Here is a 24,819-nt window from a genome sequence, read left to right on the forward strand (position 1 = left end):
CGTCGGTGTCCATAAGCCGGTGTAGCACAGCTAGAACATCAACGGCATCCGCCTGTGTCGTTCGGCCTTGTCGGTCTCGAACGACGGAGTAGTCGTGGTAGTAGAGGTGGATAGTCGATGCATGGCAGCATGAGCTGGACCGAGTCGATGTCGCAGCTTGGTCGTGGTAGAGACGATCCTCCAGATGCACGGTTCCCCTAATCAGAATTGAAACGAGAGGGTACAAATTAACCGGGCACCTGGATAATGCTCCACTTGTGAATATCTTCAAGTACTCCTACTGGTTCTTGCTTGCCATGAGCCCAGGATGTTTACATGCATGTGCATGCAAGGCACGTTCCCTTGCTTGCTGCCCATTGGCCGGCTGCATCTCCCACGCGGCCAGTGCATAAGCGAAGTTCCCGCATGCTCATGTGCCTCTAGCTGCCAGCGCGGGGGAGTGAGCGAGGGATTGGCATGATGGCACGGCACTGCGTCTGCGCTCGGCAGCTTCGCGTCTCTGGGCAGTGTCGATCTCTGCAGCCCCTCGATGGGTTCCTCAGCTCCGATCTAGCTCTGGCGGCCCTTGGCAGCAACAGTGAAAGACGGGCTTGTCGAGGATGAACGTGGATCGGAGGACACCAGCGGCCTACTGTCAAATCAATAGCCAGCTCGTGCGATGAGATGATGATGGACGTGGCGTGGACAACGAGCAGGACATGTGTCACAGCTCCGCTCGGCGACTAAGCCGAGGTGGATGTTGACGACGAGGGGTGCCGCTGCTTCGCCGGTAGCCGAGCCGAAGTAGTCGTCGACGTCTCGACGAAGAGGAGTGCCGCCGCTCCACCGGTGGCCGAGCTGAGGTGGTCGTTGACGTCTCGACGATGAGTGCCGCCGCTCCGCCGGTGGCCGATCTGAGGTGGTCGTTGACCGCCGGCGAGTTCGATGATTACCGGTGATGCCTCGACTCCGCGGTGCCTGGGCCAGCCCCCATGTTTAACTTGTAGGCCATCTCGTGTCTGCGTGCTCGTGCAGAGCCGAAGTGGACTTGCAGTGGAGGGCACCGCTGGCCTGGCACGGAGGCCTATGACGGATGCTGGCCTTTGCCCGTGGGCTTGATGGAGAGAAGCCCCGGCCGAGAAGGGCCACCGGCAGCTTATGCATCCATAGGTGATGAAGTCCCGCAGGAAGATCCCGTCCGCAGAGAGCTTCATAGTGGTAAGGCATCCATAAGTAGATGCACCTGTTTTCTATATTTTCTTTTATGGCACACGCACTCCTTCGTGCATGCCACTGTAGCTTGTTAGCTTCTCATACAGCACACGTGCACCTGCTAGCTTGTGGTAAGCCACGCATGAATTTGCATGCAGGCAAATGCTCGTCAGGCGCCTGGCCAGCGAACATGTCTCCGTCTCGGCGCGGCTCCTCGACGTCGGCGACGGCTCCTCGCGGCAGCCTGTCTTTACGCCATCACCTGCCGCCTTGACATTGCTTCTCATCTTGGCGCCTTCACGGTGGCGCCATTATCCTCGGCGCCGGCTTGGATGTGCAGCGCCGCCGTCGTCGCGCCGCGCTTCGGCATCTTCACAGCGGTGGCGATGTCGGATTGGTGCCGGGCTTGAACGTGGCGTGCCGGCCTCGTTGCCGGGCCGCACTTCGGCGTCTTCGCCGTAACAGCGTCGGGTTGGTGCCGGACTTGAACATGAAGCGCCGGCCTCGTCGCCGAGTTGCACTTCGGCGTCTTCGCTTGCCAACTCCGTCTCCTTGCCGATGGTGGACGGTGATCCTGGATGAGTGTCGCCGCCGGCTTGGTGCAAACGACGAGGAAGATGAAGATGATGGAGGGGTCGTCGCCGGCGTGGTGCGGGCCTGCAGGCATGACGAGGAAGACGAAGGCGAGGTCATCACCGGCATGGTGCAGACCCGTGGGCTCGACGAGGAAGACAGAGACGCAAGTGAGGTTGCCACGAGGGGTGTTGCTGTTCCGCCGGCGGCCGGGCCAAGGTGAGGCGGTGGACGTTGATAACGAGCAGGAGGCGCCACGCTACAGCCTTGTTTCCCATTGTGGATGGAGTCTTGATGGCCGGCTCGACGGTGCCGAAGGTGAAGACTGCCGGCGACCAGAGCGAGTACATGGACGTCAAGGATGAAGACATCTCCTGGCTTCTCCATGCGTTAGCCTGGCCATGGTGATGGTGTTGGAGACGCCGTCTGTTTGGGCATGGGCTCCTTGATAGACGCGGCTCGGCCAACGAGCCTCGATGATGACGAGGACGACGGCTGCCGCCGGCGGTGTGGTGCAGATGACGAGGAAGACGATGACGAGGTCATCGCCGGTGGTGCAGACTTGGACGAGGATGATCAGCACATGAAGGTGCAGGCGTGATCTCTTTATCTCTCCTCTGTTTCTACTCTTCTTGCGTCGTCTTGTAGATGGATTCTTGATCGATGAAGTAGATGGATCTGACCACAGCAATCTCATCTGCGTGTTCAACGAGCCTAGGTAGATGTGGATGACAACTCCACTCAGCTGCCGAGCCGTCGATGACGAGCAGATCGATGGGGTCCTAACTCCTAATGGTCGAACTCCCGCTCCTCCGTGAGAAATTCGTCTCGGGTGCCAGTGGCGGCTTCACGTCTCTGCTGGTTGCTCCGTGCTCCGGCCCTGGTGAAAACAGAGATCACTTAAACAACAATAAGAATCTCACCAAGGAAGTCGCCGGTGGTCCGAGACGGCGAGCTTGATGGCGGCTGGCGATATGATGATGGACGGCGAGCTCGACGACGGCCGGCGATCTCTCAACTCTAGTGCGGCCGCCGCTTGTTTGACTTCGACGGCGATGGACGAGCACGCCCGCCTTCTTGGCTTCTCCACTCGTCAAGGCGAGCAGGAGGTGCACGGCGTCGGCGTCAGCATCTCCGGCTGGAGGCACGCCTGGGCCCCCGGCTCCTTCCCCTGGCTGCTCTCGTGGAGAAAAAGACGACCTCCGGCGTGAGCCCCTGGGGACTTTATATAGGCAGGGATTAGGTTATGGTGAGCAGGAGGCTGCGCATGGTGCGCCGCTACAATTCTGTTGCAATCCTTCCGAGTAAGCCGCACGAGATATACTTAGATTCGTCACCAACCAAAGTGCCACGTGATGAGGAGCTTCTCGAAGCTTCCGGCTAATCCGTACTGGACTGTATGCACTACTACAAAAAGAGCTATAGGCACCGGTTAAAATGAGCATTAGGTACCGGTTCTATAACCGGTACCCGGAAACCGAGAACAATGCAGCCTGTCTTTGGCATCGGGTAAATCACCCGGTGCCTATGACCTCTTTTAGTACCGGTTGGAATACCAACCGGTACCAAGGGCCGCTTCCTCCCCCGTTCCCTGCATCCTCTCTCCGTTCCCACAAAATACTGAATTATTCATAGGTCCCACAAATTATTGAATTGACGAACACAGAATATTCACAATACTCATAGATCCCACAAATTATTCAAAAAATTGTTCACAAGATAGATGCAATCCATACAACATGCATCTCTATTTCAGAAATCAGAAAAGTATAAAAAAAATCACCCACAACCGTCGAGGTGGTCGCACTTGCCGTGGGCGGCGCAGAGCACGGCCGCGTTCTAGCTGAAAAGTTGGTAGGGCGTGGCAGGGCGGGGAAGCTCCCGCAGCTCGTCCGTGATGGGGTCCCAGCTCCCGCAGCCATCGTGGTGGCGAGGAGGACGCGGCCGTGGCAAGCGCCCATCAGCGCCTCCTCCGCCATGCTGCCTGCTTGGCCGGACCCGGACCCCCGGCGAGCACCCGGTGTTAGATATCTAGGCAATTTTCGGTATATTTTAATTCAAAAATTAAATGTATAAACTAACAATATTTCTATGACTTTAAGGAGTAAAATAAAACATGTGAACATGTTTATACTTATCACACATATAAGCATAAACAATATAAATAACCAAAGTTTCAGGGAGTACCCTGAAGCGGGGCCGTTGCCGGAGGCATTGGCTGCGCTGTTACCAACTGGAGTAGACATCTACTCGGTTGGCCTCAGTCGAAGTAGTCGAACTAAATCGGTGCAGGAAGAAGTTCGCAGTGCAGTCCCGCGAACGGTCACCAAGATGTAGTCGACGTAGTCGTTCGGCCACCAGAATGTAGTCGACGTAGTCGTTCGGCTCGTCCACCAGGAAGTAGTCGTACAATCGGGCAAAGCCTTAGTATTTTTGAGCAGTCACGCTAAAGCGTTACCCAAAAACCTGATTGCCCGCCTATCCCGTGCAGGATCTCAAGGCGAGCAAGGTTTCGGAGGCCTGCTCACGCTAATTCTGTGCGCGCAGAAATTAGCGTTGGGGAACTCAGTTGTTGCAACTGGAGAGGGAGAAGAGAGGAGCCGAGTTGCCTCAGTGCTCTGGTGCAGAATGGATGAGGGGAATGGCACTCCTTATATAGTGACTCAGGTGCTTAGGATCGTTGAACCTGGACACCATCAGAGTCATTTAGGTGATGCGGTTATGGCCATTAATTACAGATTTAATTGCACGTTTAATCGCACGATTAATTGCTGTCAACGGCAAAATAGCCATCACATTGCACCGCGCCGCACCGCACCGCACCTGCACGTCACGTCACGTCCGGCCGCGCACGCGCACGCGCACGCGCACGCGCACCGCCCGCCCGGCCGGCCGGCCGCGCCGCGCCGCGCCGCGCCTCGTCTCGGCCTCGGCCTCGGCCTCGGCCACGGCCACGGCCCGGCCCGGCGAGGCGAGCGAGCGCGCGCGCGCGTGTGGTTCACCGTCCTCCTCTTACCGGCTTCACAAGTGGTGTACACGAAGTCCACCTTTTAAGTCGGTTGAGATCCTCCTCAATTCCCGGTACGGAATTAAGCATTGATTCCCTAGCATTAATAGTGGGCTTTAAATTCTTTTAATGTTTTAGAATGAATGGGCCAAGCCCATTACTCCAACAATCCCCACCAAGAAATTCAAGCCACACTAGAAATACCCTCATTCTCTCATTGATATACCAGTATTCGACAGAGACTGTTAAGTTGAACTTCCATCTAGGACAAAGGCTACACTTATTCACAACTGTGCAATGGACTATGCCTTGAATTGCCAGTTTTGTGCAAACAAGTTTGACCAGAGCCCTACACTGGTACTAGGCTGCATAAGCATCCCCGCGGTTTGGAGCTTATAAGTCATACTCCAGGCCCTTCATGAGTTTCTAGAGAATACCCAATTCTCATAGACCATGACCAGTGGTCAAACTCATATAGGTGTGTTCCTTTCAGATGTTCTGTAGGACAACATCTTTGTTTCAAGAAAACAACTCATTTGTTTAAAAGAAACCACCTGGCACACATTAAGGTATAGACCAACCTGCCATACAGATTAGAAGAGAAATGCACCTTAAACACGGAATGAGCCCTTTTCACAAAGGTTCTCTTCTCACAGTCAGACTTTAGTTTGTTTCACCATCCTAATTCACGGGATCTCCGATCACATAGGACAGGTTTCCACTATAGAATGACTCACGTGGGTCTCAAGCCCAATTCCATAGATGCATTGTCTATCACATTTCGTGAAAGACCCTTTGTAAACTGATCTGCCAGATTTTTAGCCGTCTGAACATAGTCCAGGGCTATAACTCCGGAGTTTCTCAATTTTTTGACAGATTTCAACCGCCTTTTCACATGTCTAGATGACTTCATGTTATCCTTAGAACTATTCACCTTGACAATTACCGTTTGATTGTCACAGTTCATTAGGATTGCCGGTAACGGTTTTTCAACTATCGGCAAGTCCATAAGGAGCTCACGAAGCCACTCAGCCTCAACAGTGGCGGTATCTAATGCTGTGAGTTCTGCTTCCATAGTTGACCTCGTTAAGATGGTCTGCTTGCAAGACTTCCAGGAAACAGCTCCACCACCAAGTGTAAACACATATCCACTTGTGGCCTTTATCTTATCAGCATCAGAAATCCAATTTGAATCACTATACCCTTCTAGTACCCTTGGGTACCCGGTGTAGTGAATTCCATAGTTCATTGTCCCCTTCAGATAGCGCATTACTCTTTCAAGAGCCTTCCAATGATCATCTCCCGGGTTTGAAACAAACCGGCTCAGTTTGCTTACAGCAAACGAGATGTCAGGTCTTGTAGCGCTCGCTAAATACATTAATGAACCAATGATCTGAGAATATCTCAGCTGATCTCGCATTATCCTTTTGTTCTTTCTAAGAATTAAACTGGCATCATATGGTGTTGAGACAGGTTTATAGTCGCTATAACCAAAGCGACTTAACACCTTCTCCACATAGTGAGACTGTGTAAGAATCACCCCACCATTGATCTCTTTTACCAGTTTTATATTAAGGATAACATCAGCTTCTCCCAGATCGTTCATCTCAAAATTTTGAGATAAAAACTCTTTGACTTCCTTAATCACATTAAGGCTAGTGCCAAAGATCAGTATGTCATCCACATACAAGCACAAAATCACTCCTTCAGCCCCACCATAGCGATAGTACACACATCTGTCAGCTTCGTTCACAACAAAGCCGGCAGAGGTCAAAGTTCTATCAAACTTTTCATGCCACTGCTTAGGCGCTTGCTTGAGACCATATAAAGATTTTAACAACTTACAAACCATTCCTTCTTGACCCTTTGATACAAACCCATCCGGCTGATCCATATAGATCTCCTCTTCTAACTCTCCATTGAGGAAAGCCGTCTTAACGTCCATCTGATGAACGAGAAGACCATAAGAGGCTGCCAGGGAAAGTAACACCCGAATTGTGGTCAATCGGGCAACTGGTGAATAAGTGTCAAAGAAATCTTCTCCTTCTTTTTGGGTATAACCCTTGGCCACAAGCCTAGCCTTGTACTTTTCAATAGTACCATCTGGCCTAAGCTTTTTCTTGAACACCCACTTGCATCCAACCGGTTTACATCCATAAGGACGTTCAACGACCTCCCAGGTTCCATTAGACATAATAGAATCCATCTCACTCCTTACTGCTTCCTTCCAATAGTCAGCATCAGGAGATGAATATGCCTCTTCAATGGTTCTGGGTGTATCATCTATGAGGTATACAATGAAATCATCACCAAAAGACTTTACAGTCCTTTGTCTCTTGCTCTTTCTCGGAGCATCATTGTTATTCTCCTCAGGATTTTCTACAAGTGTATGTTCATTGTGTTCTATCGGCTCAGCAGAGCCATCATCCTCGATGAACTCTTGTCTAGATGAACTTGTTTCATCTCTCATGGGAAAAATATTTTCAAAAAATGTAGCATCTCTGGACTCCATTATAGTACCAACATGCATGTCAGGTACTCCAGATTTCACTATTAAAAATCTATATCCAACGCTGTGAATAGCATAACCTAGAAAGATACAATCCACAGTTTTAGGTCCAAGCTTACGTTTCTTGGTTATTGGCACACTCACTTTTGCCAAACAACCCCATGTACGTAAGTATGACAGTGTTGGCCTTTTCTTCTCCCATTCCTCGAATGGAGTTATCTCTTTATTCTTTGTAGGAACACGATTTAGGACATGACATGCAGTCAATATAGCCTCACCCCACCATTTCTTGGAAAGCCCCGCTGTATCTAACATGGCGTTAACCAAATCCGTTAGAGTGCGGTTCTTTCTTTCGGCAACCCCATTTGACTGAGGTGAATAGGGAGGCGTCCTCTCATGAATAATACCATGTTCCTCGCAGAATAAAGTAAATAAATTTGAGAAATACTCGCCACCACGATCTGACCTAACTCTTTTGATCTTTCTCTCAAGTTGGTTTTCTACTTCAGCTTTATAGATTTTAAAGTAGTATAAAGCTTCATCTTTTGACTTCAACAAATAGATGTAACAAAATCTAGTACTATCATCAATCAAAGTCATGAAATATTTTTTACCACCTTTTGTCAACACTCCATTCATTTCGCACAAATCGGAATGAATTAATTCTAAGGGTGCCAAGCTCCTTGCCTCCGCGGTCTTATGAGGCTTACGAGTTTGTTTTGATTCAACACATACATGACACTTAGAATTTTTGACAAAAGTGAACTTTGAAATTAAGCTCAAATTAGCTAAGCGCATCATACAACCAAAATTAACGTGACAAAGCCTCGAATGCCAAACATTTGTTTCATCAACGTTAATAACATTGTATGCAATTTTATTACAAACATCTGACAAAGAAAGACGGAACAAGCCTCCGCTTTCATAACCTTTTCCAACAAAAGTACCAAACTTAGACAAGATACATTTATTGGACTCAAAGACTAATTTGAAACCATCTCTACACAGTAGAGAGCCGCTGACTAAATTCTTCTTGATGGTGGGGACATGCTGTACGTTCTTCAGCTGCACGGTCTTCCCCGAAGTAAACTTCAGATTTACCGTACCAACACCAAGAACACGCGCATGTGATCCGTTCCCCATCAGCAAGGAGGAAGACCCGCCGGTCTGGTAAGAAGAGAACAAAGAAGCATCAGCACAAACATGAATATTAGCACCAGTGTCAACCCACCACTCGGGTGAACCAAAGACTGAAAGAACAGTAGGTAATAAATTACCGTACCCCGATGTTCCTCCAGGCTCGCTAATAACCATGTTGGCGGAGTCGTTGCCTTTGCGGTTCGGACACTTTGCAGCAAAGTGATCCGTACTAGCGCACACATAGCAAGCTCCCGTCTTCTTCTTCTTCTTAAAAGTGGTTGTCTTCTTAGTCTTTGGTTGGTTCTGCGGTGGCTTTTTCTTGTTCTTGTGGGAGTTATTCTTCTGAACAAGATTGGCACTTGAAGCACCAACAACTCCTTTCCCACGTATGTCCTTTGCTCTCGCCTTCTCCTCAACATCAAGAGTCCCTATGAGTCCATCTATTATGAACTCCTGTCTCTTGTGTTTTAGAGAAGTAGCAAAGTCCCTCCAAGAAGGTGGCAGCTTAGAGATTATACCTCCAGCCACAAACTTATTGGGTAACACACATGGGGACTCTTTGCTGCAATTTTTGAGATCTTTTGCCAGAGTATGTATTTCATGAGCCTGTTCCACTACAGAACGGTCTTCGACCATCCTGTACTCAAGGAACTGCTCCATGATATACAACTCACTCCCGGCGTCAGATACTCCATATTGAGCCTCAAGAGCATCCCACAATGCTTTGCCAGTTGGCAGCCGGATATAAGAATCCACCAGGTTATCACTGAGAACACTAATGATCAAGCCTCGAAAGAGGATATCAGCCTCATCGAACGCACTCCCTTCCTCTGGAGAGAATTGTTCAGGCTTACCCTCTTTCACATGGATCACTCTCGATAGTGTTAACCACAGTATAAGCCGCTCTTGCCAACGTTTGTAATTTGAACCATCAAAAGGTGATGGTTTGATTGATGCAGCAAAGCTAGATACCGAAAGCCTATTAACACATTCAGGTTTTTGGATTGTTAGATATCTAGGCAATTTTCGGTATATTTTAATTCAAAAATTAAATGTATAAACTAACAATATTTCTATGACTTTAAGGAGTAAAATAAAACATGTGAACATGTTTATACTTATCACACATATAAGCATAAACAATATAAATAACCAAAGTTTCAGGGAGTACCCTGAAGCGGGGCCGTTGCCGGAGGCATTGGCTGCGCTGTTACCAACTGGAGTAGACATCTACTCGGTTGGCCTCAGTCGAAGTAGTCGAACTAAATCGGTGAAGGAAGAAGTTCGCAGTGCAGTCCCGCGAACGGTCACCAAGATGTAGTCGACGTAGTCGTTCGGCCACCAGAATGTAGTCGACGTAGTCGTTCGGCTCGTCCACCAGGAAGTAGTCGTACAATCGGGCAAAGCCTTAGTATTTTTTAGCAGTCACGCTAAAGCGTTACCCAAAAACCTGATTGCCCGCCTATCCCGTGCAGGATCTCAAGGCGAGCAAGGTTTCGGAGGCCTGCTCACGCTAATTCTGTGCGCGCAGAAATTAGCGTTGGGGAACTCAGTTGTTGCAACTGGAGAGGGAGAAGAGAGGAGCCGAGTTGCCTCAGTGCTCTGGTGCAGAATGGATGAGGGGAATGGCACTCCTTATATAGTGACTCAGGTGCTCAGGATCGTTGAACCTGGACACCATCAGAGTCATTTAGGTGATGCGGTTATGGCCATTAATTACAGATTTAATTGCACGTTTAATCGCACGATTAATTGCTGTCAACGGCAAAATACGCACCGCGCCGCGCCGCACCGCACTGCACCTGCACGTCACGTCCGGCCGCGCACGCGCACGCGCACGCGCACCGCACCGCCCGGCCGGCCGCCCGGCCGCGCCGCGCCTCGTCTCGGCCTCGGCCACGGCCACGGCCACGGCCCGGCCCGGCCCGGCCCGGCTCGGCGAGGCGAGCGAGCGCGCGCGCGCGTGTGGTTCACCGTCCTCCTCTTACCGGCTTCACAAGTGGTGTACACGAAGTCCACCTTTTAAGTCGGTTGAGATCCTCCTCAATTCCCGGTACGGAATTAAGCATTGATTCCCTAGCATTAATAGTGGGCTTTAAATTCTTTTAATGTTTTAGAATGAATGGGCCAAGCCCATTACTCCAACACCCGGTAGCGGCGGCGGCGGCATCCTGCGTCGGGTCGTCGCGGCCGGTGCCGGACGCGCCCGCCCACGCGTCGTGACCGTCGAGGCCGGCGAGGAGCTGGTCGACGAGGACGACCCGCGAGGCGGGCAGCAGGGAGCCGAGCTTGGGGGCGAGCTCAGCGGTCGTGAGCGCGAGAAAAGGCTCCGAGTCGCGGGCCTGGTCGGCGAGCTCGCCGGTCGTGAGGAGCGGGTTAGCGGTGGAGAGCACGGCGCCGAGGGAAAGCACGCCGAGGGAGATGACGGGGAAGTGGAGCGAGCTGGGCGCGAGAAGGAGGGCGACGTGGCCGCGGTGGAGGCCCAGCTCGTCCATCAGCGCCTCCTCCGCCATGCTGCCTGCTTGGCCGGACTCGGACCCCCGGCAAGCGCCCCGCAGCAGCGGCCGGCACGGCCCGCAGCAGCACCCGACAGCGGCGGCCGGCGGCAGCCAGCGCGCCCCGCAGCGGCAGCCGGCGCGGCCCGCAGCAGCGCCCCGCAGCGGCGGCCGGCGGCGGCCCGCGCGCCCCACACTCCAAAGGATAAGGTAGAGAGATGAGAGGCAGAGAAACGAGAGCGTGGCGAGATAAGAGCGGCGCCCAACACTTAAAAATATCTGGAACGGACGCCCATAGTCTTTTGGTACCGGGTGGTTGTTTCCACCGGTGCTGAAACTCGACTTTTGGCGCCGGTGCATGCTATCACTCGGAACTAAAATACATATCTTTTATTGGTTCCGGATTTTGGCATAAACCGGTGCCAATTTTTAATGATTGGTACCGGGTTGTGCCATGATCCGGTGCCAAAGGTTCTTCTGGACACCTCGAGCTATCGATCCAGATCAAAAAGTACCAGTTGTCATTGCACCCGGTACTGATGCTCGTATTAGTACCGGGTGAAACAACAAGTGGTACTTTTGGTCTGGACCGATGGTTCGTGTTTTCTAGTAGTGATGGATAGCTATTGGTTGGCAGCTTATCATGCGTGTAGCAGCACTTGGTAAATAAAATATACGTGTAAGTGTATTTTGGAACCATGCTCGTACGGGAAGCTAGCCCATGCAAACTTCTTGCTTCTTGGTAAAACACTTGAGCTTAACCCATGACATTTGAATTTATCATGACAAAAATACGCCAAACACAAATAATACTCAGGAGTGTCACCAACCTGATCTAGGAAAACGGCAATGGTGGCCGTTTCAAGTGCCAGGCTCGCTAGCTATAAGGAATTGTCCAGCTAAAATGTTTCTATCCATAATTTATGAAAATTAAATGATATTAACATATTTCAAATAATACTGAGGAGTGCCATTAGCCTAGCTCCAAAAAATGGTAATGGTGGCCATTTCTTCTAGGCCAGGCTCGCTAGGTGCAATTAAAAAATGGTAATTAAATGATGTTGCTAGTGTATAAGTAGCGTATACTAAATGACATTCGTATATCTTAAATAATATTAAGGAGTAACAAGGTGAACTAAGATCTATAAGAGAATAGTTGCGCATAATAATAAGGTAAAGACTATTTACCAACCAGCCGTATTTTGGTTTGTTTGTATGGCCTTCTCTATTTCATGCCGCTGACTCACATAGAAAATGCCGGCTCTCCCCCACTGTCCAGAACAGACCCTCTCTCTCCCTCTTCCTCTCGTCCTCCTCATCTTGCTCCTCCTTTCCACCCCGCGTCGTCTCCTCCAATCTTCCTTGCCACTGCGTCCTCCCCTACTCTCCCCGCCCCACCACAGCCTCCTCCCCTCCCTTGTCCCCCGCCTCCTCCCTCCGCAGCGCACGTGCGCGCAGGACATGGCGGCGCGGCGAGGATCTCCACCCTCCGCGGCGGCGCCTGGGCACGCGCACGAGGATTTGCCGGCGTGGCACAGCGATGATGAGGCGGAAGGCGGGATGAGGAGCGGCGGCTTGGATGCGGTGGCGGGTGGGGTGAGGAGCGGCGCACAGATCTGCGGGGCTGCAGCGGGGAACGGCGATGCGGTGGCGCGCAGCGCAGTTTCCGCCTCATGGTTTCACTGTCGGGTAATGGTCCTCCTCCCCTTCCCCTTTCCCCTTTCCTCTCCCTGATTGAGGCATGGACATGTTAGTATTAGAAGATTTGGAGCTGGGGGTAGGGTGGGGGTTAGGCATGGAGCCCCATGATGTTGTTCAATTTAGGATCCACAATGAAGCATTATAGGCTGTGCAATTTAGAAATTTAGGAACCATGGATAAGCAAATATGGTTGTATGAGCATGCAACGGCTTGTTTTGTTTGCACATTGTTGGCCTAGTTTAGGCTATTATTCTATAATTATCTACAATACAAAAGTAAAGAATTCAATGTTTAGCAGTTTTAGCTATATGTGTGCATGTTCCTGTCACATTGCAGGCTAGTAAAGAGTTCACCATGGTGATGCTGAAGAATCTCCAAAGTAGTTTATGTAAACTATCTTGGATGAACTGTTCTCCCAAAGGTCAGTCATCGATATACTAATTTTTTTCTTCAGAATTTCCCACTTTCAATTATTCTGTACACACTTTTTTCTCCAACTTTTTTGATACTGGTTAGTGGTTACTGACAATGAACAAATTCCACTAGTTGTAGAATAGTGATGCCTTCTTAACATTTTTTCTCGTACCTTGGATGATTTTGACTATTTACTTTTCATAGGCAACTTATGTGAAATCAATAAGCAAATTATATATTTTGGTTTAGTCTTTTTGGGTTCTAATTAGCATTTTTGGTGTTAAGGTGGTCTGCTATTTTTCAACTGATTTAATTTGTTCTTGGTGTGTATTTTAATTCATATGCTAGCTAGAAAATTCATTTTACTTTAGCATTTGTATTTCTAGTTTTGCATTTTTCCTGAACCTCCTTTACAAAATGATTGCCAGTCTCTGGATTGTTTTAATATTTTTGATGCAGTGGGTGTGTGGAAATTAGAGATCCCTAAGGTTTTGATCTGTTAATTGCCTCCACAAGGGGATTGAGGGGCACTGGAAGGGATTGGGGTGGATTTTGGATTGTTTAGGATTTGATCCCCCAACCCTCTTCAATTCACTTGCAACCGAACAAGACCGAAGGAGAGGTTGCACAATAAGGTGAGTTCATCTCTCTGCCTTTTTTCTTCAGGTTTGCCCTCTTCCTCTTTTATTTTGAGTTGTATATTGGGAACTCGGAACCATAGAGTGGGACTTTTAATGCACAGAGACTTTGTTTAGGGGAGAATCACGGATCTTGTTTACTACATAGGTGAGTGATGGGGTGAAGTTTTGATGTGAGAAGTTTGGATGTCATGGTTCAATTTGGGTGTTACATTTGATCCAAATGCAGCAGCTAGGCTACTGCTTTTTCAGGAAGTTTGAGCACTTAGCAGAGCATCAGTAGCAAAATTAGTATACCACTTGAAATGACATATGGACATAGGACTTGCACATGCCTAGCATCATATTCGCCAATCTTATCTACAGAGTTGTCACTAGTTTACCCTTGTCAAGCCATGACAGTACTTCAAAGTCACGACCGTTTTTGTTTGCTTTGGTTTAGCAGGCACATTGTTGTTCTTGGTTGGGCAAAGTTATGTACTTAGAGAGGCAAAGTATTTTTATTAGTCATGAAAAGTTCTGCTTTTAGTCAGACAAAGTAGTATTTTGAGTTAGGCAAATTATTGTTATTGATTAGGCAAAGTATTAGTTTTAGTTAGGCAAGTCTTGACTAACAAGTTTCGCCATAAGCTTTGCAGGAGAATTTAAGTAAGTCTCATTGTTACATTATGTTCCAATGAATCGTAACCAAAATAATACAGATTTCGATCTGAATTTTCACATATATATAGTAGTGTTGAAATATCTTCTACTATTTATCCTCTAAGCATGAATCCCTTTATACTTTTCCTCAATAGTATATTGACATCTTGATATTTTACCAAACTGCGTACTAGCATGGCATATTGACATATTTTCAATAGGTTCAAGGATAATTCCTTAGTCAGTTTTCAGCATCAACCATTAAACCTACTTGTGTGTTCACTGCTTTCAAGAAAAGGCTTCAGCCTCAAAAGCACATGGATTTCTGAGGAAAAACGGTTCAGCTTCTAAAGAAATGCACTACCCTCTTAGTACTATTATTGTGCTCGATTGGAATTGCCTACATTTGTGGTAGTTTATCTTCTCTGGTTCATGCAGACAGGATCCCAGGAATAAAATGAGCTCATCACCTCTTCTTTGATTGGATCTGCAGAGCAGCGGCAGCGGTTGTTTTGCCACCGCACCAGCAGTAGCGCGTCTGTCATCAGCTTAGGAAGGTAAGTAGCTCAGCAATCCAGCAATATTTCTGATGTCATTTTTTCATGTGATAGTGATGCAACTGCTGGTTACATCTTTTAATCATTGCTTGCTTGTTTTTGACCATGAATTGAACAGTTGTTTAGTCTATTCAGTACAATGAATGTCTTAGTAGCTTTTCATGTGCTTTTGTTCATCTCATTTAACCTGTCCAGTAGCTTTATTGGTATGTTTTAGTAGAAGCAGGTAGCTGCAGCATGACTTTTGTTTAGAGAAATTGAACAACAATGAATATTTTTCCATTCCATTTTTCATTAGGCAATAACTCTAAATTAGGCAATAATATAGGAGAATTAGGTAATATTGTTGTTCTATGTAGGCAGTAATGTTGATTCCCCATAAATTTGTCCTATAGAGGCAATAATATTGGTTCCCAATAAGCAATAATATTATTCTATCTAGGCATAACAATATATTTCGTTAAGCAGTTTTGTTTGAGTACCTTACAATTCATTTTTCAGTGGCTGCCTTCAGTAAATAGTTGATACAACTACCAGCAATGCTAAGACAAGCAATAATTCTTTAGTCTACTAATTAGGGAATGTTTTTTACCTCCATTACTAACATAGTTATAAATGTTCTCTGTTTTTTTGTGTTTTTTTGTCATTACATTGCAGGTCGCCAGAGTAGTGAACATGAATGCAGAAGGCATTTTGAGTAATTAGAAGCAAATATATTTAGCAATTGGGGAGTACATATTTGAGTACATTTTGCAGTTCTAATTTAGATAGTTCTGCAAATGAAAAATTGTAGGCAGTTAAATATAGAACTTTGCAAGTCTCAAAACTGTGCTATAAGACGCATGATGATGCATGCCATTTATGTGTTTTTCCCCATGGGTTTGATGTTGTGTATTCAGAAGTGCCTGATGATTTTTGTATGTTGCCCGACATTTGTGTTCTAGTTAAGATTCCTGATGATGTTTATTATTTTGCCTAAACCACATACCTAATGATGAATGATGCCTTATGAATGCTTTGTCTTTGCTAGTTAATAGAATGTTCCATTTTTTAAGCAACTCTGGTGAATCAGGTGGGGCCTGGGTGCGGGAGGAACTGGGCAGCTGACGGCACTAGAGGAAAAAGTGTGGTTGTGCGGGAAAGAATAAAAAATACAAAATTGTATATATAACATAGTTGCCTTTGGTGTTGAACAGGGCGGCCGTACGGCCGGCCTAATTTAGGGCCGGCCGTACGTTAGCCAGGCCCTAATAATAAATACTATTATGGTGATTGTTTATCTATTTTATCTCGCGTGCAATGTGTTCTTACGGGAGCAGCTAAAATTCATCTTATGTCGTCCAGGCTAAGCGGGTAGCAGCAAAACGTAGCAATGCTGCATGCGTCAGCATGTCAGAGTGGACCTGGCTCAAAACAATCACACCATTGGCATCTTGGGCCAACACGAACAGAAATCAAAGCAAAGGGCAAGCCATCTCGGCATCGCGACCTTTGTAGTTCAAACTCCAATAGGGGTAATTGAGCAAACAACATCGGTATTTGCCGGTGTTCGCGATATAGCACTGATTTTTCGTGGATTCACAAAACAGCACCGGTTTCATCAGAAGTACTATAAAACAGCACCAGTTTCTCAAAAAGTACTATTAAATTACCTCTAAACACTAAAATTCTAAACCCTAAACCCTAACCCTAAACCCTAAACCCTATTTAACCCTAAACCCTAAACCCTATTTAACCCTAAACCCTAAACCTAAATCCTAAACCCTAAATTCTAACCCTAAACCTAAATCCTAAACCCTAAATTCTAACCCTAAACCCTAAAACCTTAAACCCTAAATGCTAAATCTAAATCCTAACCCCTAACCCTAAACCTAAACCCCTAAACCCTATTTAACCCTAAACACTAAAACCCTAAATTCATAAACCTCAAAAATCCTAAACCCCAAAACCTAAACTCAAAACATTAAACCCTAACCCAAAACACTAAATTCTGAACCGGTGCTATTTCGTGAAATAGATGTGTAATCGGTGCTGTTATACGAATATGCAGTTTTATCAGTGCTATTTCACGAGCACCACGCGAAACCGGTGCTGTTTTATCAATTTTCTCAACTCGAATATGGGTAAGCCACGATTCTTCCACATTCACACAGGTTGCCTTGGCATAACATCACACAGTTTACACGGGTCAGAAGCTAATTAATAAACCCGGCCACGCGGACTGTGGTGTGGATCGGCAGATGAACGATTGAACGTATGTACAAGTATTCCAGAGAAAACCATGGGGACGTCGACTGGAGTGGCTTTCTTTCATTTGACAAACAGCGGCCTCCACGGCCACTTTTGGGACCTTTTGCTGCACGGGCCGGGGATCTTTGGAGCGCAAAAGTTTGTGCGCCATTTGCCTTTTCCACTTGCTGCATTTGCGCGTCTGTTCACTAGGAAGAAGTATATGGCAGGACCGCGACACCGTCGTGCTCCCCAAAAAGAAGTCTTGCGGCGTGATGCCTTTCGTCAACGGAATCGAGACGATGCACTAGCGACAAGGAAGAGGGTAAAGAAGTGTGGCTGTATGACGAAAAGGGTGTGGACGTACGTGCCCAGTGCGGCGCGACGTCACTCGCATGTACTTTTTTGTGCGGGGGGCGGTGTGTGTAAATAAGGTTAATGTCAGTGATAATGTCATAAGAATGTCATTAATATTAAATTTGCTAGCATGCATCAATAATACAATAGTATATGGAGAGAGGGGAGATTAGTGTCATGAAACCATTCGCACAGTTTTCAAATTTTCAATCTTGTTAATTGTGTCGATAACACTCCACTAAAACTAGTTTTCGAGCTCAGAAGTAGGATGTACACACGCACACACATACCACACACACACACGAACCATGCCAGCATGTGTCTGTGTGTCTCCACGGTGTCTAAACAAGATTGAAGGTGTAACATCGCGTGGCGTGCAAACACGCGCGAGTCTACAGTGATCCGACGAGAGCAAAGATACTAATGCATAGCCAGAACACCAATCCGAATGCGCGAGACTCGAACTTGGGCGCTCTCACCCAGACATGATTGACACTGAAAACCTAACCGGTCTCAAACCTGATCCAATCCGGTAAAAGAGATGTGTTTGTTTTTCAGCACCCTCCATCAGCTCTAGTTTGAATTGGGCCAACCCATGTGAAGTTTGAATTACAATTCACTAATAAATAACCATTAAATTGATTTTTCTCCTAAAAAAGGTCATGTTACAAGACGTATACAAAATAAACAATAACCATTAGCTTGATTTTATACTAAAAAATGTGATGTTGTCAAGGTGCCCGAAATATTTGGCTATATTAAGTGTTCCAAATAGCAGCTTACAAGATTTCAAAACAATAACGAGTTATTTTTACTATAATTGTCATAGCATGAGTTCTTCTAAATCAAATTGATATGCCGAGTTAGTGCATTTTCCCCATGAACTAGACATAGTAGAAAGCCCATCCCACCCTATTAATTAAATCATGTGTCGGTCCCATTTTCCATCCCAAATGAATATGTGGTGAACACACATAGACTACCTTAAAAAAGGGGAAAAATCAAACAGGCGAAAGAGAGTTGGCCCTTACCCCTTGCTATCATCGATGTCCCACATTATCTTAGTGTTCGCTCCACTCTGTCACCCCCCACATTGTAAGTAGTAATATAAGTAGTAGCATGAAATCCATTCAAATATATATGAATCTAGGAAAAAAGCAAACCGACAAAGGAGGGTGCTTGTGCTGGCCCCACCTGCCATCCATCCACCTATTAAGGAGTAACCCACAGAAGTAGGTAAAAAGTCGACTGATTTCAGCTGATTGAATAGTGTTTTATAAGGGATAATAAGCCAGAATAAGCTGAAAACATACAAGCCGAATAGAGGGCATCTGCTAATCAGTAACTGTGGTCTACACTGAGTTGTCATCCTCATAGCAAGTATGCATTATCTGACCCTAGCTGTCATTCATCTAGCTAAAAATTGTACTTTGGGCCCAGTTGTCATCCACATAGTTCTGTGACTCTATTTGTGCTTGTATAAATAGTAACCATGCTATGGCCCCAGCTGCCATTCGCCGAGTGCAGTGGCCTAGCTGTCATCCGCCGAATGCAGTGGCCTAGTTGTCATCCTATCATCCGTCTAGCTAGTAATCGTGTTGTGGTCCCCAACTGTCATCTATCGCTACGCTCTGCCTCGGTTGTCATATGTCTAGATAGTGGATAGTAAGGCTTTCTCCAACAACGATAGCCATTTTTGGATAGGCATTTGCATAGATGGCTAGTGTACAGTAGTTGCATAGGGCACGCAAAAAAAAATGTATCTCCAACAGCCAACGCAAAATGAAATGCCTCTCTGTCCAACAGTTTACTTCCCGGGCATTTTCACGCAAGGGTTTTCATTCCCCGCGCTTTCTCCACTTTGGTAGCTCCCCAGGTCAGGTTGTGGCCGCCACCGCCGCATCACGTTCCGCAGTCGCCGGACGGCCGGAGTGACCACTACCAGTGCGGCTTCCGATCCTCTTCAGTTGTGCCGAGGTGGGCATAGGAGATTCGCGAGTTGCAGTAAGTATTCGCTTTCACGGAAGCATTGTGTGTGCAGTCTGAATTCGACTGAAGACTCAAGTGCCGACCTTGCAACTTGCAGCTATGGCATGGAGGTACTTGAGCATGTCCATGTGTGGCTCGTCAGGAGGTGACTCGAGCGAGGAGGAGGAAATCGAAGCAGCTACTCTAGTGGCATCCATTGGGTCGAAATGGCGGTGGGGAGGCTCGGTTATTAGGCACAAGACCTACAAGCGTGACCGACTTGCTATACAGATACAATTGGACAAGGATTATTTTGGAGAGGAACCATTCTACGATGAGGATCAATTTCGCCGAAGGTACTGACATCTATTGCTCCTCAATTTACATTAAATTTCAATGTTGCAAAGTTGTGATTTGGTTAGCTCCTCTGGTGGATATGCAATGTACTCAGTTTAGATATGAAGAGAAGCTGTATTTTTGTGGAAGGTTCCGCATGAGGAAGAGTCTTTTCATGCGCATAGTTACTGAAGTCACAGCTGCTAACTCTTTCTTCGTCCAAAAAAAATGCTGCTGGCAAGATGGGTTTCTCTCCGCTTCACAAATGCACGGCTGCTATGAAGATGCTTGCATATGGAACTGTAGCTGATTCTTTTGATGATGTACTGAAGATGGGAGAAAGCACTGTACTTCAGACAGTGAAGGAATTTGTGAAAACAGTTCATTCAGTGTATGGACCTGTTATCACCATAAATTAACAGGGTCTGTTAATTTATGGGCCGAAAGCAAGATGGGCTTAAAGCAGAAGATTGAGGAAGGCTTGTAAATCGGCTCCTGCGTGAGCGTATGGGCCACATTGGCCGTGTATCCTTAGATTTAGTTCAAGATTAGAGATAGAGTCCAATCGGGACAAGATTAGTTTAGATTGTTTCCCAAGTCTCCGGACTATAAATATGTATCCTTTGTTATTTGTAAAGGGAGCATCATCACGATTCGCAAACAACAACTCTCGGCGCATCGCCACCCCTAATCCTAGGGTTTCAACCAAGTAAGTGCCATGCTGCCCTGATCGCTTCTTGCGATCAGGGCAGTATTGTTCTTGCTTTTACCTTGGTATTACTCGTACTGAAGCGTTTTTGATGGCGAGTAGTACTAGTTATCATGATGTTCGTAGCATGGCTTTTAATAGATCTTTTGTGCTTTGTTGTTTATCATCTGCGAATATCATGTTGTCTCTGTGTAGTCACGTTTCAATCTCTCGCTAGTTCTTATCGCGTAGAACTAGTCGCACAGGGACAACACCCTGCTTCTTTCATGTTTAGTAGATCCGATCTGTTATGGTTTGCTCTTATCTTAAGAGTTGGCATAATATCTGCTGGGTTAGGCCTTGCAAACGGATTGGATGATCCGGTGGCGTAGTAGATGCTTTATCTTAGCCTTGATAGGGATTGTTCCGGGAATCGGCTCTTGCTAGTTCTTAGGCCTCTGTTTTAGGTTGTGGTTTAGTTGTCTGTTACGTTCGCTAGGCCCAGTCACGTGTAGGATGTTCCGATCTAGCAGTGAGGCTGTTACCATCGTGGGTTAAGATTAATTGGACTTGATTGAAGCAGTTTTATAGTGATTTGCTCTATTTATCATATCCGGATACAATCAGATCCCGTCTGACACCGGGACTCGATCGGCTCTTCAAAGCCGATGCAAGAGTCGTCCCGGGGAGCCGACCACGGCTCGGACTTACGTTTACACGTGTCTTTGTATGCAGGAAACTGTTCGGGGCACGTCTACACCCTCCTGATCGGGTATAGGTCAGGTGGCACGCCCGGCTTTCACACATCCTCCGGGCGCGTGACAGAATTTGCGGGCCGTCGACGAGGGAGCAGTGCTTGCCAGCGCACCAGCAACCTCCCGGCTCTTCGTGTTGCCCGTCGTTGCTCGCCGGTGGGTTTCGGTCGACAACAGGACCAGAGTTCCTACGGCCACCAAATCAGCAGGAAATTGAGCACATTTTGAGGTCCAATGAGGCACGAGGATTCCCTAGTATGATTGGAAGTATCGACTGCATGCATTGGGAGTGGGCAAACTGCCCCACTGGTTGGCATGGTATGTACAAGGGACACAAGGGGAAGCCCACCATGATTCTTGAGGCTATTGCTACAAAGGACTTGAGGATATGGCATGCCTTCTTCGGCCTACCCGGGTCTCACAACGATATCAACGTCCTGCAACGATCATCTGTCTTCGATGATCTTGCCAATGGCAGAGCCCCCATTGTGGAATTCACTGTGAATGACAATATCTATTCCATTGGCTACTATCTTGCAGACGGGATATATCCTGATTGGGCCACATTAGTGAAGAGTATTAGTGCTCCAGTAAGTAACAAGCAGAAGATATATGCTCAGAGGCAAGAGTCATGCAGGAAGGATGTCGAGCGAGCATTTGGTGTTCTTCGGGCAAAATGGAAGATTTTGCACACCCCAGCTCGAATGTGGAGTCCAATTATATAAGCTACATGTTAATTCCCCTGATCAGTTAAGCTTACAAACAGAACCATATAACATACAAGAGCTGGAGGTTTTACTTGAGAGTTAGGGAGTTGCTGGTTAATACTTGCCACCAGCCGATAAGCCCATTGGTCGTTGGGGAAGAACGTTGTGTCCTGTGATGATCGATCAACCAACTCTGTATGGTGGTTCTCCATCCTTGCCAAAACATTCAGTTATATCAATACATAGCATTCTAGACACATGGAAAATGCAGATCTACCGAATGTAGTATTTACCACCAATACAATACTAAATCCTGAATGAAAGTGGTGTTAATATCAGATTTCTGGTGAAAGCAAATGATCTACCGAAACAAGTCCATACTTACCGCCGTATGCTAGACTAAACAGTTTGTACTGGTTTTAGACAAAAAAATGAAAAACCAAGAACATCGAGACCTCAGATCCCTGCCCAAACTTGTGGATCTACATGTGAAAAACTCCATGGTAACCTACCTAACAATCTCCATCAAATCCCAATATCGTTGTAGACCCGCCCCCAATAACTGCAATCAGATTTGGTAGATCCAGATCGCTCCTACAGCCCATGAAAAATGCCCCAACCAAGCCACGAGCGATGGAGAAGAGGGGAGGGGTGGGGCTGTTACCTTCTTCCTCTGCTTGCCTCCGACGAGGTCGCCGCCGTTGGGTCGCCCGCGTGCCGCCGCACCAGGGCACGGTACAGCCTTGGGGCAAGCACCTCTTCCTACTCGTTGCGGGAAACAGCCGTTGCTCTGCGGCCAAATGCATAGAGGAGAGAGGCTATTCATTTTTGGTTCGTCTCTCTCCTCTGAGGCAAAATGCACTCTTCGTATGCGTTGTCTGTTTGAGACCATTGCGTGGTGCTACAGTGTTCCGGAGGAGCCATTTATGCGTTTGCGTGGTCTTTTGCATTGTTTTGGAGAAAGCCTAAGGGCCCATTTGGTGCGGTTCCCGTGGCGGCTCCGCTGGCAGTTCCTGTGCCGAAGCTAAGGAGCCGCACCCAACGCACCGCTTGGGCGCGGAGGTTGGGAGAGCCAGAGCCGTTTTGCATGGTAAGAAAACGGAGCAAATAAAAAAACCCCCGCTCCACCTTCTCCAGCTGTAGGCTCCGCCCTCAGAGCAGGCCATGTGGAGCGCATCTGGGCTCTAATCCGGGCTCTAACTGTGCTCTGGTCCCAAACTGTCATCCTCAAGGCACCACTATTAAAAACATTCCTAAAACTAATCTTGGAAAGTGTAAACCTCATATGCGTTCGTGTTTTCTTCATGGGGCATTGGGTTTTACAAGTGATTCACACATACATGGTGCATATATTGGCCAAGCAAGCAGGCTGACAGATAAAAAAACTAGTTTATTTCTTTGTCTATATAGCTGATGAGACCTACCCCTGAGCTCCCATTGAGCATTCATATTGGAGAGCGTTATCGTGCGACCTGTCGCGCGCTTTGGGACCGCGCGACCCCTGCGCCCGTCCCTTTCCACCAGCGCACAACCCCCAGGTTAGACATTTCCTTTCTCTTTCTGGTCCCGCCGCCGCAATCCCAGGCCCGCGCGCTGGAAGGAGGGAGGCGCCCGCAGCAGCCGCGGCGCGCCGCATCCCCCCATCGCCCCATCCACCGCGAGTCGCCGCATCTCGCATCCATCCATCCAGCCCCCATCGCCGCATCTCGCCGACACGCACGGGAGGGCAGCCGCGGCCGCAGCAGGACCCTCGCGACTTGCGTCCTCCCTCCCCGATCTGCAACTCTTTCCTTGCAGGTTTGCAACTCTTTTTCGTGCTCTTTCCTTCTCATCTGCTCGATCTAATCCCCCAAATCTGCGCAAATCTTCCCTACGATCTTTCAATTGTAGATAATTTTTCATGTCCATCTATATATTAGTGCAAATTTGTTGCAATTCACACAAGTTGCTAGCAGTTTTGGATGGTGCCTCTTGACTAATGATCAGTAAATAAACTATTAGGACTTAATTTCGTCTAATAGATCAACAGGATGGGTGCCCCCTTGCAAGACTCTTCTGAACATATAGGTTTATGGATTGCAGTCCTGAGATGTCAACTTGTGTTCATTTTTTTGTGGCAACTTGTGTTTCCTCAGACTGCAGCTTATCTACATTTTGAGTTTTTTATGGCAATTTGTGTTCATTTTTTTGTGGCTACAAAAAGAAACTTGTATTGTGCTAATTATTTTTATTTTGTAGGTTAATTAATATAACAAATTGTGTGCCTTCCTATATACGTTATGAGTTTCTTTGCATGACAACTTATACTTAATATTTGTGTTTTTGTAGGTGCAATATGACTTGTAGTGGGGTTTTTGATCTAAATTCTGCACTACTACAAGAGCATGATTTCCTTACAGCCCATTCGGATCTTGAGTTGCAGCATGTTTCTTGTGCAGCTTTTCCACCGATGTGTATTGCAGGTAGTGCATGTGCACATGTGTCCAGCAGCAACTTGACTCTCACTGTAATATCCAATGAAACTCTTCATCTGCCAAGCAACTCAGCTCCTCCTGAACTGGCAACTCAGCAACTTAGCAACTCAGCATCAAAGGTGCTCCCGGCTGAATCTGGTGGTGTGACAGTTCCCACGGCTGAGACAACCGCAGATGGAGTTGATGTTGAGGATGGTGTTGAGGTTTTATCCACTCCGCAGGAACCTTTTGTAGGCATGTCTTTCAATACTTCTGATGCTGCCAAAGACTATTACAATTCCTATGCCCGTCATACAAATTTCTCTATAAGAATTGACACATCCCGTGAGTCGAAGAAGGCCAATGAAAAGACAAAGTATATCTATCTTTGCCAGAAGACTGGGGTCAACAAAAAAGAAAAGGTTGCTGATGATGGGCCAATAAATGAGAAAAAGATTG

General features: G+C 47.2%; 1 protein-coding gene and 2 long non-coding RNA genes across 3 annotated transcripts; 2 read left to right on the forward strand and 1 right to left on the reverse strand.

The window, feature by feature from the left end:
* Positions 1-3,389: 3,389 nt before the first annotated feature.
* Positions 3,390-11,290, reverse strand: LOC120650750 (putative 4-coumarate--CoA ligase-like 8). Its single transcript, XM_039927997.1, has 2 exons — positions 10,569-11,290; positions 3,390-3,781 (listed from the first exon to the last, which is right to left on the reverse strand). Exons 1-2 carry the CDS (start codon positions 11,273-11,275, stop codon positions 3,604-3,606), a joined length of 885 nt encoding a protein of 294 aa, XP_039783931.1. The 5' UTR covers positions 11,276-11,290; the 3' UTR covers positions 3,390-3,603.
* A 917-nt stretch (positions 11,291-12,207) lies between these two features.
* On the forward strand, positions 12,208-15,876 carry LOC120650751. Its single transcript, XR_005665793.1, has 4 exons — positions 12,208-12,604; positions 12,953-13,665; positions 14,804-14,867; positions 15,525-15,876. It is a non-coding gene; the product is annotated as an uncharacterized LOC120650751 (long non-coding RNA).
* A 3,244-nt stretch (positions 15,877-19,120) lies between these two features.
* On the forward strand, positions 19,121-20,151 carry LOC120648583. The gene is made up of 3 exons (XR_005665001.1): positions 19,121-19,457; positions 19,540-19,777; positions 19,908-20,151. It is a non-coding gene; the product is annotated as an uncharacterized LOC120648583 (long non-coding RNA).
* The last annotated feature ends 4,668 nt before the right edge of the window (positions 20,152-24,819 follow it).

The sequence above is a fragment of the Panicum virgatum genome, chromosome 9K, assembly GCF_016808335.1.
Source record: "Panicum virgatum strain AP13 chromosome 9K, P.virgatum_v5, whole genome shotgun sequence".
Taxonomy (NCBI): domain Eukaryota; kingdom Viridiplantae; phylum Streptophyta; class Magnoliopsida; order Poales; family Poaceae; genus Panicum; species Panicum virgatum.